Genomic DNA, 12,468 nt, shown 5'->3' with positions numbered 1-12,468 from the left:
CTCATCTATCACAACAGAATGATTAGTAGGACAAACTTCTGCTTATATCACTGTTAAAGGGGGAAAAATAGAGACACTCACGTGAAGAAATGGTACAATGCCATCTCTTGCAATAGCCTGCAGCAGTCGGGGGGCACCAGTGAGGCTCTGAAGACCAGCACCACAAGTGGAAAAGAATGAGCCAATGACAATAACCCATGGAGAGGGCCATGCCAATGTACCGATCACTAGGTTTCCATTAACTGCTTCTCCAAATCTTGTGAGGAAAGATCATATACAACATTAAACAAAGAGTTTCATGAATTAGTCAAAATGATCAGCCTACTAGTTCAGTTCACAAAACTTTAGGGGTCAAGGTATTTTAGAAGATGTGTATATCTATCTTTCTATCTATCTGTCTATTTGATTTCTATACCACCCTTCCAAACATGTATAAACAGGGATACACACATTAATGTCTTAGGATAAACAAAAATTCTACTTGGAAAGGACAACATACATCTGTTTCAGAGGTGAGACTATCTTGCAACCTTTATTCCTGCATCTAGAATATTATACAGTCATCCCTCGTCAACCGCGGTTTCCCCAATCACGGTTTTGAATACCTGCGACTGGGAAATTGCAACAGGTCTCACCAACCATGACCCAAGTATCCATGGTTTGGAGAGATTTCTTGGTAATTTGGGGTTTTTTTGGGGTGAGATTTCTGGGGGTTCTCCCTCACTCCTCTTGCTAACTATTGCTGATTTAAAGGGATTCCGGGTATTTTTTGCAATTTTTCAATCTTTTTTCTTTATTTTTCGGTCTTTTTGAGACCATGATTCCCTTATCCCTGTTTCCAATATATTTCAACTACTTGCCAACCATGAATTCGCCAACTACGAGGTTTTCCTGGAACAGAACCCTCATGGTTGGCGAGGGGTGACTGTATTGCCTGTATCATATTTTCACCCAACTTAAAATGGTATGACTAATTTGCACCCACATTCTCTAAAAGTGACGTGAGACAAAGCACTTAGCAATATAAAAAAATCCCACAACATTTATCTAAATATTATAAAAATAATATTGCTTACTTGTCCCTCAAGACCACACCTTCTATACAGGCGCCAAAAAGAACTATACAGGATAGATCTGCAATTAAGGTTCAAGGAACTTACAGGTACATAAAATGGAAATGTGGAGAGAAGGTCCCTAAGTCTCTGTTAGAGAATTAGAATAGCATTAAGGCACATACCAAAAAAGGTTAAGCACTATTAACTTCCATTGATTTCAGTGGGGAAAACTAAATTATGTGCTTAAATCTGCAACTGAAAACAGCAGGATTTAGAATTCTTACATGTACCTAAAAAGAAAAAGCTAAGTAGGAAAAAAGAGGGGCGATCCTCCCCTCTAGAATTTCATCATAAAATGCTGGATTTCTTTTATATATTATTTCATTACAAGTACATTTTATTTACTTATTTATATCTTATTTACTTCTTTACTTATTTATATTATTTATATATTATATTTATTTATTTATTTACTTTTACTTATTTATACCCTAAAGCACAATGATACTCAGGGCAACTCATAATAATAAATCACAATAAAACAACATAAAATAATGAAGCACAAGTGGGCTAACATGAACTGCCTAACTGATTTGGACCAAATTTAGTCCAGTTGTAAGGATAGCAAGAGTAGGCAGATTAGTTCTTACTAGAACAACTTATTTAAAATCCTAAGATTAGGTGCCTGTGAAGCTCCTCTGAGGGCATTCCAAAGTCAGAGGGTCACAACCAAAAGGCTCTGTCATTGGTCTTCAGCAACCAAATCAGGGTAAAGAACAGGGCCTGTGATGCAGAATGGAGTCCCTTGGCAGGCTTGTGTGGATAAATATGGTCTGACATATACCCCAGCCCCAAGCTATAGACGTCTTTATTGGTCAAAACCAGCAGTTTGAATTGAGCCCGGAAGCAAACTGGCAACCAGTAATGCTGCTGCAGGATGGGCGCAATACTTGTGAAGGAACTAATCTCCATGAACATCCTTGCAGCAACATTCTGGACCAGCTGAAGCTCCTGAACCACCTTCAAGTGCAGCACCACAAACTGTGCACGGAAGTAATACAATCTGTATATAGCCAATGCATGAGTGACTGGGGTCAGACGTGACCTCCAAACAGGGTTGCAGCTGGCATACTGGTCATGGTTGATTACAAGAAACCTCTGGGTACTGCCACCACCTGATTCTCAAAGGACAGTATAGGGTGCAAGAGAACCGCCAAGGGAGGAGATCTGGTCTTGTGGTAGCAAGCATGACTTTGTCCCCTTTGCTAAGCAGGGTCCACCTAGGTTGCATTTGAAAGGGAGACCACATGTAAGCACTGTAAGATATTCCCATCGGGGGTGGAGTTGTTCTGGGAAGAGCAGAAGGTCCCAAGTCCCCTCCACAACATCTCCAAGTTCGGGCTGAGAGAGATTCCTGCCTGCAACCTTGGAGAAACTGCTGCCAGTCTGTGTAGACAATACTGAGCTAGATGTACCAATGATCTGACTCGGTATATGGCAGCTTCCTATGTTTAAGGAGGAGAGCTGGTCTTGTGGTAGCAAGTATGACTTGTCCCCTTAGTTAAGCAGGGTCTGCCCTGGTTGCATATGAATGGGAGACTAGAAGTGCGAGCACTGTAAGATATTCCTGTTAGGGGATGGAGCCGCTCTGAGAAGAGCAGAAGGTTCCAAGTTCCCTCCCTGGCATCTCCAAGATAGGGCTGAGAGAGATTTCTGCCTGCAGCCTTGGAGAAGCTGCTGTCACTCTGTGTACACAATACTGAGCTAGATGGACCTATGGTCTGGCATAGGTCCATCTAGCTCAGTATTGTGTACACAGAGTGACAGCAGCTTCTCCAAGGCTGCAGGCAGAAATCTCTCTCAATATATGGTGGCTTCCTATGGTCATGTTCCTGCAAACTTTGTCTTTCTGGGGGAGTGCAACCCTGTCCAAGATAAAGAAATCCTAAGAAGTAAATTAGCAGTTAAATATAGAGGTCCAGATGAGTTTTATCTGGCAGAGTGGTATAGGTATTGTTGTATAGTATGCTAGCTGCACATGCACATGGAGGGTGGCAAAAAAGGAGTAGGATGAGAACCACTGTCGGAAAAGAGCAATATGATCAAGAAATCACAAGGAAGAGGAAACAGCTAAGTTGACAGAATGGTTGTATCTGGGGTGACACCCCTCCCCGCTACAACAAAGAGAAACTCCTTCAGAGTGATTTGGGTGGGATGGAAAACCAAAACCTAAGAAAAACCCTGCTGGATCAGACCCAAGGCCTACCTAGTCCAGCACCCTGTTTCACACAGTGGCCCACCAGATGCCTCTGAGAACCCCGCTCTCCTACAACTGGTATTAAGAGTCATTTTGCCTCTGAGGCTGGAGGTAACCCACTAGGGATGCCGAATGCCAGTAAAGTAGCAGATTCTGGCATTTTTCACAGGGTATAAAACAGGATCTCCTGAATAAGGATGCAAGTTACTGAATTGTCCCCCAGCCCTAATCCAACTCAGAGCTGTTATTTGCCCCCATCAGGGACTTCTGTGATACTTGTATATTTTGCCTTACAAAACAAATAGCCTCCCAGAGGAGTGGGATTTGGTTAGGAAAACTGGAATACAGTGGAAGAGATAACTCCCTTCCCACATCATCATCATCCTTCTCTGAATCAGAGGGTCCATCCACACCATGCATAATTTTATAGACCTCTATCATGTCGCCCCTAAGACATCTTTTTGCTAAACTAAAAAGTCCTGGGTGTTGTAGCCTTACCTCGTAAGGAAGGTGCTCTAGGCACCTGATCACCTCATCTGTACCTGATCACCTCATCTGCACCTTCTCCAGTTCTATAATGTCTTTTTTTGAGGTATGGTGGCTAAAACTGTACACAGTACTCCAGATGTGGCCACATCTCAGTTCTGTAAAAGGGCATTATGATATTAGCAGTTTTGTTTTCAGTCCCCTTCCTAATTATTCCAAGCATGGAATAAGCCTTTTTCAAAGCTGCTGCACATTGTGTTGACACTTTCAACGAGCTGTCCACCACGACCCCAAGATCCTTCTCCTGGTCAGTCACCGACATCTCAGACCTCATCAGCGTTTATGTGAAGTTGTGGTTTTTTTTACCCCAATATGCATCACTTTACATTTGCTAATACCGCATCAGCCATTTTGTTGTCCACTCCCTCCCTTTTGGAGCTCTCCTCACAATCTGTTTAGGATTTCACAATCTGTTTAGGATAGTTTGGTGTCATCTGCAAATCTGGCTACTTTGCTGCTTACTCCAATTTCTAGATTAATTTATGAATATATTAAAAACACTGGTCTCAGCACAGATCCCTGGGGGACCCCACTTCTTACTCCCCCCATTTAAAGAACTGTCCATTTATACCTACCCTCCATTTCCTGTCCTTCAATCAGTTACCAATCCACACAAGAACCTGTCCCTTTATCCCATGACTGCTAGGCTTACTCAAGATACTTTGGCAGGGAACTTTGTCAAAAGCATTTTGGAAATCCGAGTATACTATTGTCAACTGGATCACCTTTATCCATACATCTGTTGACAATCTCAAAGAACTCAAAAAGGTTGGTCAGGCAAGATTTATCTTTGCAGAAGCCATGCTGGTGCTCCTTCAGCAAGGCCTATTCTTCTACATGCTTAACAATTTTATCTTTGAGATTGTTTTGCATTAATTTGCCTGGCACAGACATTAAGCTAACCGGCCTGTGATTTCCCAGACACTCCCCCACCCCCTCCATCCCTTTTTGAGAATCAGTGTTACATTGGCTACTTTCCAGTCCTTTGGTACAGAGCCTGATTGTAGGGATAAGTTACATGTGTTGTGAGCCACCCAGAAAACAATTTGTTATTTTTTATTATTGCATATTTTTTCCAAGGAGGTTTGCAATTTCACATTTGAGTTCTTTAAGGACTCTTGGGTGGATGCCATCTGGCCCAGGCGATTTCTTAATTTTTAATTTTCCCAGAGAGTTTAGAACATAATCTCTTGTCACCTCTATCTGAATCAGTTCTCTGAGAAGCTCAGTTCAGGCACAGGTATATACTCAGTATCTTCTGTCATGAAGACAGTTGCAAAGAAGTCGTTTCGCTTCTCTGCAATCGCCATATCCTCCTTAATCATCATCTAACGGTCTCTCATAATCTCATTCACTCCCTCATCATCTAATGGTCCAATCACCTCCCTGGCAGGTTTCCTGCTTCTGAAGTATTTAAAGAAGTTTTTGTTATTCCCCTTAATGCTTTTAGCTAAATGTTCCTCAAACTCTCTTTTCACATCCCTTATTGTCTCCTTGCATTTCTTCTGTCAAAGTTTGTGTCCCCTTCTGCTGTCTTCATTTGAACAGGCCTTCCAATTTCTGAAATAAGTCTTCCCCTGCCCCTTTATAGCTTCCTTGACTTTGTTAGCCATGCTGGCATCCTCTGGACTTGATGGTACCTTTCCTCCTTTTTGATATACATTCTAGTTGGGTTTTTAATATTGTGGTTTTAAATAAACTCCACACATTCTGGATTTTCTCTTTAAGTTTTCTTTTCACCAAACTTCTCATTTTAGAGAAGTTTCCTCTTCTGAAATTCGAAGTGTCCATGTCAGACTTCCTTGGTGATTCTCTCCTTTCATGTATGCTGAATTTGATCACACTATGATCACTGTTCCTTAAAGATTCCACGACACTGACACCTTGTATCAGGTCCTGGTTACCACTCAAGATTAAGTCCAAGGTCGCCTTCTCTCTGATTGGTTCCATGACCAACTGTTCTAGGGCACAGTCATGCAGCATATCTAGAAATCTGGCCTCTTTGTCATTACTTGAATGTGAATTTACCCAGTCTATGTGTGGGTAAACTGAAGTCACCCATTATAACAGCTCTGTCTCTCTTTGAAGCCTCCTGATTTGCTTCTGCAGCTCTCAGTCACTGTCGGGAGATTGCTTGTTTGAAAGTTAGGTCTTAGCTAACATCAGCTATTCAACAGTTTAAACTTTCTTTCCCAGGACTATAAAAGAGGGAGTATTACTTACCTTCTCTTCCCACTGGACTTCGTGTGACCAAGAGGGGCTCCTTTCAAGCTCTCCTGAAAACTTTCCCCCTAAACTCCATGCAAAACTCCTATGATAACTAATTCCTGTTCATGAAGCTCTGGTCACTAATTTTCCTGGCTGCCTCCTATTATTTAGAGAGTAGGCTTCAAACTGAGGCAACCAGATTCAACAGGAATCAGGGGCGTAACTATAATAGGGCAAGGGGAGACAGTTGTCTGGGGGCCCACTGCCTTGTGGGGGGGCAGAGGCAAACCACATGACTGACTCCCTCAGGTGTGCACCTGCCCGGACTTCCTTCAGTTCTATTCATCCTCCAAAACTGATGTGAGTGTTAAGACCTGGAACTACCAGAACAGAATGTCTTTCTCTAGTACCATTAAATGACTTGCATCGTCCACAATTGACAAAACCTTTTTAATTTAGGATGATGTTCTATAGTGGCACATAGGTGTTTATATATATATATATATATATATATATATATATATATATATATATGTGTGTGTGTGTGTGTGTGTGTGTGTGTGTGTGTGTGTGAGAGAGAGAGAGAGAGAGAGAGAGAGAGAGAGAGATACGCTATAAATAAATAAATAAAATAGCACACACACACACACACACACACACACACACACACACTGCTTTTTGTTACCACTCTTCAGCCTCATTTAAGATTTCTTTACTTCATGAGCTGAGCTTCAGTGAGGGGGGCCATTTTAAAATCTTGTCTCTGGGCCCACTCCAACCTTGCTACGCCCCTGACAGGAATGTGACCCCTCCAACCAGTTGTGACTCACCTCAGCCCTAGATGGCTCCTCCCACTGTCTTTCTCCAGGCAAAAGAGAAATTAAAACTGAAAGCCACACAACCATCAAAACAAGCCCTGGCAAAAACAAACACATACAGACACACAGACACACAGACACAGACACACACACACACACACGGACATCTCCCCTAAAGAGATAGCACCCCTCAAAATCTCCCCCTCCTCCCGTTTGAAGAAAAATAAAGTTTTTGGGGTTGTTGTTTTTTAAATAAAAGTTTGCTACCCTCTCAAGTCTGCGTCTCCTCTTCCCAGAGTAGGCTTCAAACTTCAAAAGAAAAAGGTATGTCACAGCGTCCCCCCGGAGATTTTTTCTAATATGCTCTAAATATCTTTTCAGTGAAAAGTGGAAGAGGGGCCTGACTGGAAAGCCCCAGAAAGTGTGAACAGGTGGCATACAAAAGGTGAAGACCCACAAGAGTTCAGGGTCCTCTCTGCTGCATGCTGATCAATCCACCCAGATTAGTGAGCCCAGGATTCAGTTTGAACCCAGTTGAATTAACCACGCTGGTCACCTGGAATCCATGGGATTCATTAAAGATGGGGAACTGGTTGGAATGTAACTGCCTACATTATCTGTAATTAATCTATTTGACAGATGTATATTGCCTGGTGAATCTCAAAGTGGGTTGCTGGCTCACTGAATAGTTACATTGTGTAGTCTGAACCCATAGGGTTCTTTCTTTCTACTTAGAATGTTTTATATTACATATTTTAGTCATCAGTGTATCATCAAAGCAAAGACTTAACACTGAACCTCAATATACGGTATACAAGCCGGAGATATAAAATTCTTATCTCTTTAAAAAATTAAAAGGATACAGATAAATGATGTAGTAGAAATGGCAAGAATTGTTCCAGTAGGAATAGATTTTTGAGCATCCCGAAGATCTCCAGACCTGTTTGAACCTGCCATAATCCCTAAAACCAAGAACAAAATTTAGACATCTTAGAAAAATTGAATAAATTGACTTATGTCAAGCAACAACGGGGAAAAAAACATGATACCAATTAGTTGCAACCTTAGTATGTCTGGCACAGAGAAAGGATAATACAGGATGGCAATTTCTTAAGTTGGTATACAGAAGGGGGCCTCTGTTCTTTCCCACTGGTCAGAAGGTTACATCTTAGGAGAAAAGCCTTTAAAGACTTAAGTCTGCTGGCCCAGAGACTGTGAAGGATCCATACAGGCTATCGGGTAGAGGCCAGACAAATAAAAGATTTCTTGCCTTGAGGCAGAGGATTAGCTGTTCATTAATTTACTTTCCATTTCTGTATTTCTATGAATCCATAATTTTAGAATACATTTTCTGTAGATTATATATTATGATTATCAAAACAAAAAGAGAAAAAACTACTTTAAAAAACTGTTGTTTTTTAAAGCCAACAACCAAAAAGCATTGGAAGAGCACAAGATATGTTTTTATGAAAAGTCTCCAGCAGATGTTATTAAAAAGCCCCATTATAGCCATGTACAGCAGGGTGAAGGGGGAGTTAGTCCTGCCCCTGTTGCATCAATTACCCGCATACCCGCTGCTCATGGTTACAACGGGCTTTTCCGAAAAAGGAAGAGCTCTCCCCATGATGGCAGGAACATCTGTGATTGCAAGGGTGGATCAACTGACCCTCGCAATCAAGGATGTGCCCGCCATCACAGGGAGAGCTTTTCCCTCTTCAGAAAAGCCTCAGTGAAACAGTGAGCAGCAAAGGCGGGACTTCCTCCCCGTTTCCCCCACTGCACACAGTGACAGCGGGGCTTTTTAATAACGTCTGGAGAAGGTTAAAGTGTAAATTTGCAAGGAGGGAAGGTTTTGGGGAAAACATTTGGAAATATTCAAAGTTTCTGTCACGAAACATCTGCTTAATTTTAGCCGTGTGTGTGTACTTTTACACATATAAAGTAATGTAAAGTTGTGTCGTCAAGTCGGCGTTGACTCCTGGCGACCACAGAGTCATGTGGTTTTCTTTGGTAGAACACAGGAGGGGTTTACCACTGCCATCTCCAGCGCAGTATGAGATGATGCCTTTCAACATCTTCCTATATCACTGCTGCCTGATATAGGTGTTTCCCATAGTCTGGGAAACATACCAGAGGAGATTGGAACCAGCAACCTCTTGCTCCCTAGGCAAGTTACTTCCCTACTGTGCCATTAGGTGGCCAAAAGAATAAAATACTCGAGTTAGCTTCAAGGATCTTGACTGAGAAAGGAGTAAATCTTGCTCACATTATGAGATGAAACCTACTACAAACTGCTTAGCCCTCTTGCAATAACTTGCCACCCATTCCGACAAGGCTTTATCCTTTTAGCAACCCTAACAGCTTGCCAAGGTGAATATTTTTATAAAAGGAATATTTCATTAACATTCCAGAACAATAATTCACTCCTGAATAGAAGACACATATGCCAAGGTCTTAAGCTAAAGTCTACCCCTAATACTTGGAAAAAGAGAGGATGACAAGAGGAAGGATACATGAGCAGGAAGACAGGAGACGATGAAAGTGCAAAAGTTCAAGTTGTGCTGTACTGGATTCCATATTCATCAATATTTTTCAGCCTATTAGCTATTACAAGGATGCTCAAATCTATCCAGTCTGAAGAGTACTTTTTTACATGGAAGAACAAGTTTAGACAGCTTCTTCCATTACTCACAGAAATCAATGCAGCACAAAGCAAGACAGAGACCTATTTTTTTCAGGCATGAAAAAAAGATGCTGACAGAATTCCAATTCACTGTCTTTTTTGGCAGCCATATTTAAACAATACACTGTATCATATGTAGGACTATTCATAGTGTGTACTCAAAAATATGTATCCTGTGCCAAGAAAACCCAAATGCTCAGTAAATTACACTCTGATTTTTACACTAAAAAGTTTGCTTATTTTTTTGTACTGTACTTGCTAAACTGAATGTATTTGAAATGCTGTAGCATCTGGAATTTTGAGTGAGGAACTCTGTGACTGGAGGAGAAAGAAGATTAGTATATAAGTAGTCAAACATGGCTTGACTTACTTATGAAGATCTAATCGTCTTGCAGGCCTAGTTTTCTATGTTGTGATTAGCAGAGGCTCCCCCCATCCCCCAGAACTATCTGGATTGGCAACTTAAAACTAATGCTGAGGTTTTCAGGAATCCAATATGTATGCCAATTTCCATGTAAAATATTGATTGTGAGAAATTATGGGAAATGAACAGCCCTTCTCTACAGACCAGGGGTAGGCAACTTTGGCTCTCCAGCTGTTGTTGAACTACAGCTCCCACTCCCATCATCCCCAGCCACAATAAATTGCATGATGGGAGTTGTAGTTCAACAACAGCTGGAGAGCCAAAGTTAACTGCCCATGCTATATAAATTTGGTATTCAAACTGGCACCTGGCAATTCCCTGGCTTCTCTAAGATAGGGCTGAGAGAGATTCCTGCCTGCAACCTTGGAGAAGCCACTGCCAGTCTGTGTAGACAATACTGAGCTAGATAGACCAATGGTCTGATGCAGTATATGGCAGCTTCCTATGTGGAAATAGTAAATCATGTAATACTTTAGTTTCAGAGTCATGTCTCCTTAGCAAAGCAGAAGGCTCTCTTTGTCATAACCTTTTGTATAAAGATTCATAAGTTGGCATCTGCAAGTAATGTGATCAAGCATTCAGTTCCTTGTCTCTGGTATCCACCGCAGTGCAGAGATGAGAAGAGAAAAGAACGCTGGAGGAAGAATAGCTTCTTCAACAAGAGGGGGGGGGGGGCTTAGAAATGAAGAGCTGTAATTTTTCAATCAAGAAAGCAGTAATGTCGGACAAGCTTCCTTGAAAGACAGCTGATTCAGATACCATGTGGCACCTTGGTTTATTTCATGTAACTGAAGTTGCTTTTATTGTCTGAAACCATATCATGACACTAACCATGGTTTGTTTATGGCTGCCTAACCAAGATCTGAGCCCTAGGTTAGAAGTTGGTTTGTGTACCTAAGTTAACCTCAACTTTATTTTTGTGTTACAGCTAAACTACTATTTTGTGTTACAGTACAAACTACCATCGTTTGTTTCTTTGACTTCTCCCTCCAAGGGCTGCCACTCAGAGAGACACTAGTCCAGAGCAGCTGTGAAACATGACTGCTTTAGGCTGCAAGCTTCTTTCATTGGTGCAGTACGAAATTTCCCTAAGTCAGCCTAGCAAGTTCTTACATAATCTCTCCATTATTCATCTAGAAATAAGGTTATTGACAGGATTCACCTTTCCTTTTAAATCAAGAGGCTTTTAACAGAGAGAATTATAGACTGCTTTGTCCTCTTGCTATTCACTACCGCCAGAGCTGGAGCCCAGCATCTCACTATCTCAGCAATGGGCTGGACACTGCCACTTGTGCTGAAATCTATTTCCTAACACAATCTTTATCACCATTTTGACTTGTATTCTATATAAAGAAAAGTGGAGCTGAAACTTTTGTTTTGTTTTGTCTGCCACCTTGCCCATAGTGGGCTACCTTCAGCTCATTCTCATTTAAAGTTGGGCAAGATAAGGCCCAACACCTGAGCAGCACCCCACATGCATTGACTGTGTACTCCAGAACACTTCTCATAATTCTGCAGCATGTAGTGGATCCTCAGAGAAATGTGGAAAAGATACCCTGAAGCTAAAACGTTTGAAAACTACTGGGGCAGAATACTAGTAAAAGTAGCATCCTCCTCCTCCTCCTCCTCATCAGAAGAAATTAAACTCTTGAACCACAGATGGAATTTTCTTGAACACAGATTTCTGCACTTAACACAGCAGGGACTGGCCTGAGAACCTGGGATAGCAAATTGCAATCTGCAGCAACATAATTACCATTGGGAGGATTAGAACTGGGCAATGAAATGCAAAATGTAGTTATAACAAGTGCATACAACATTGCTTCAGTGAAGAAAAGGGGCAAACATTACCTGTCACGGATGGAAAATAAATTCCTACTAGCATGGTGAAATAGGTCATAATATCTGTATAAATATAAGGGAGTCCTGGGACCTTTGTCTCTTCCAGAACAGGAACTGATGGAAGATCCTGTTTCTCCACAAATGCCCCTTTGTCTCCATATACGCTCCACAAGTTATCTGTTAGGAAATAAGCACAAGAATTTGTTCACTAACACTACTTTAAAAAATATAAATACTAACCACTACAAAAGGCCTTCAACAGTAATTAAAATATTCATCCCACCTCACCCTTTATTAACCTCATTTATCTAATCACTTGACAACCACATTTGTCTGATCCAGGGATGCACAACTCAAATGCCCTGGTGGACCAAAACCGACTGAATAGGCTTGTGAGGGCCGAGATCAATTTTTAGGGTGCTGATTATTTAAGTTACACTTAATATCAATCAATCAATCAATCAATCAATCAATCAATTAAATCAAACTAAAGTGAAATTAATTAAAATGAATTTAATCAAAATTTAACTTTTGAAGTTCTGGCAGGCCAAGATTAATTTAATTTAATTTAAATTCATTTTAATAAAATACACATAAATACAATACAATCTGTACAAAATACATAATGATAAAAT

At 41.1% G+C, this 12,468-nt stretch overlaps 1 protein-coding gene across 6 annotated transcripts in view; it reads right to left on the bottom strand.

Moving 5' to 3' along the window:
• SLC12A7 (solute carrier family 12 member 7) overlaps positions 1–12,468 on the bottom strand; it is a 204,045-nt gene that overhangs the window by 75,231 nt on the left and 116,346 nt on the right. For all 6 annotated transcript variants that reach the window (XM_053245259.1, XM_053245255.1, XM_053245256.1 and 3 more), the window contains exons 9-12: positions 11,843–12,010; positions 7,748–7,846; positions 1,077–1,134; positions 82–256 (exon numbers count right to left, since the gene is read on the bottom strand). In XM_053245259.1, coding sequence (XP_053101234.1) covers positions 82–256; positions 1,077–1,134; positions 7,748–7,846; positions 11,843–12,010 — 500 coding nt within the window. The remainder of the gene's footprint in view (positions 1–81; positions 257–1,076; positions 1,135–7,747; positions 7,847–11,842; positions 12,011–12,468) is intronic.

This window comes from Hemicordylus capensis, chromosome 4, assembly GCF_027244095.1.
Source record: "Hemicordylus capensis ecotype Gifberg chromosome 4, rHemCap1.1.pri, whole genome shotgun sequence".
Taxonomy (NCBI): Eukaryota; Metazoa; Chordata; class Lepidosauria; order Squamata; family Cordylidae; genus Hemicordylus; species Hemicordylus capensis.
Note: the sequence above shows the minus strand (reverse complement) of the source record. Positions and strands in the feature narration are given on the sequence as shown.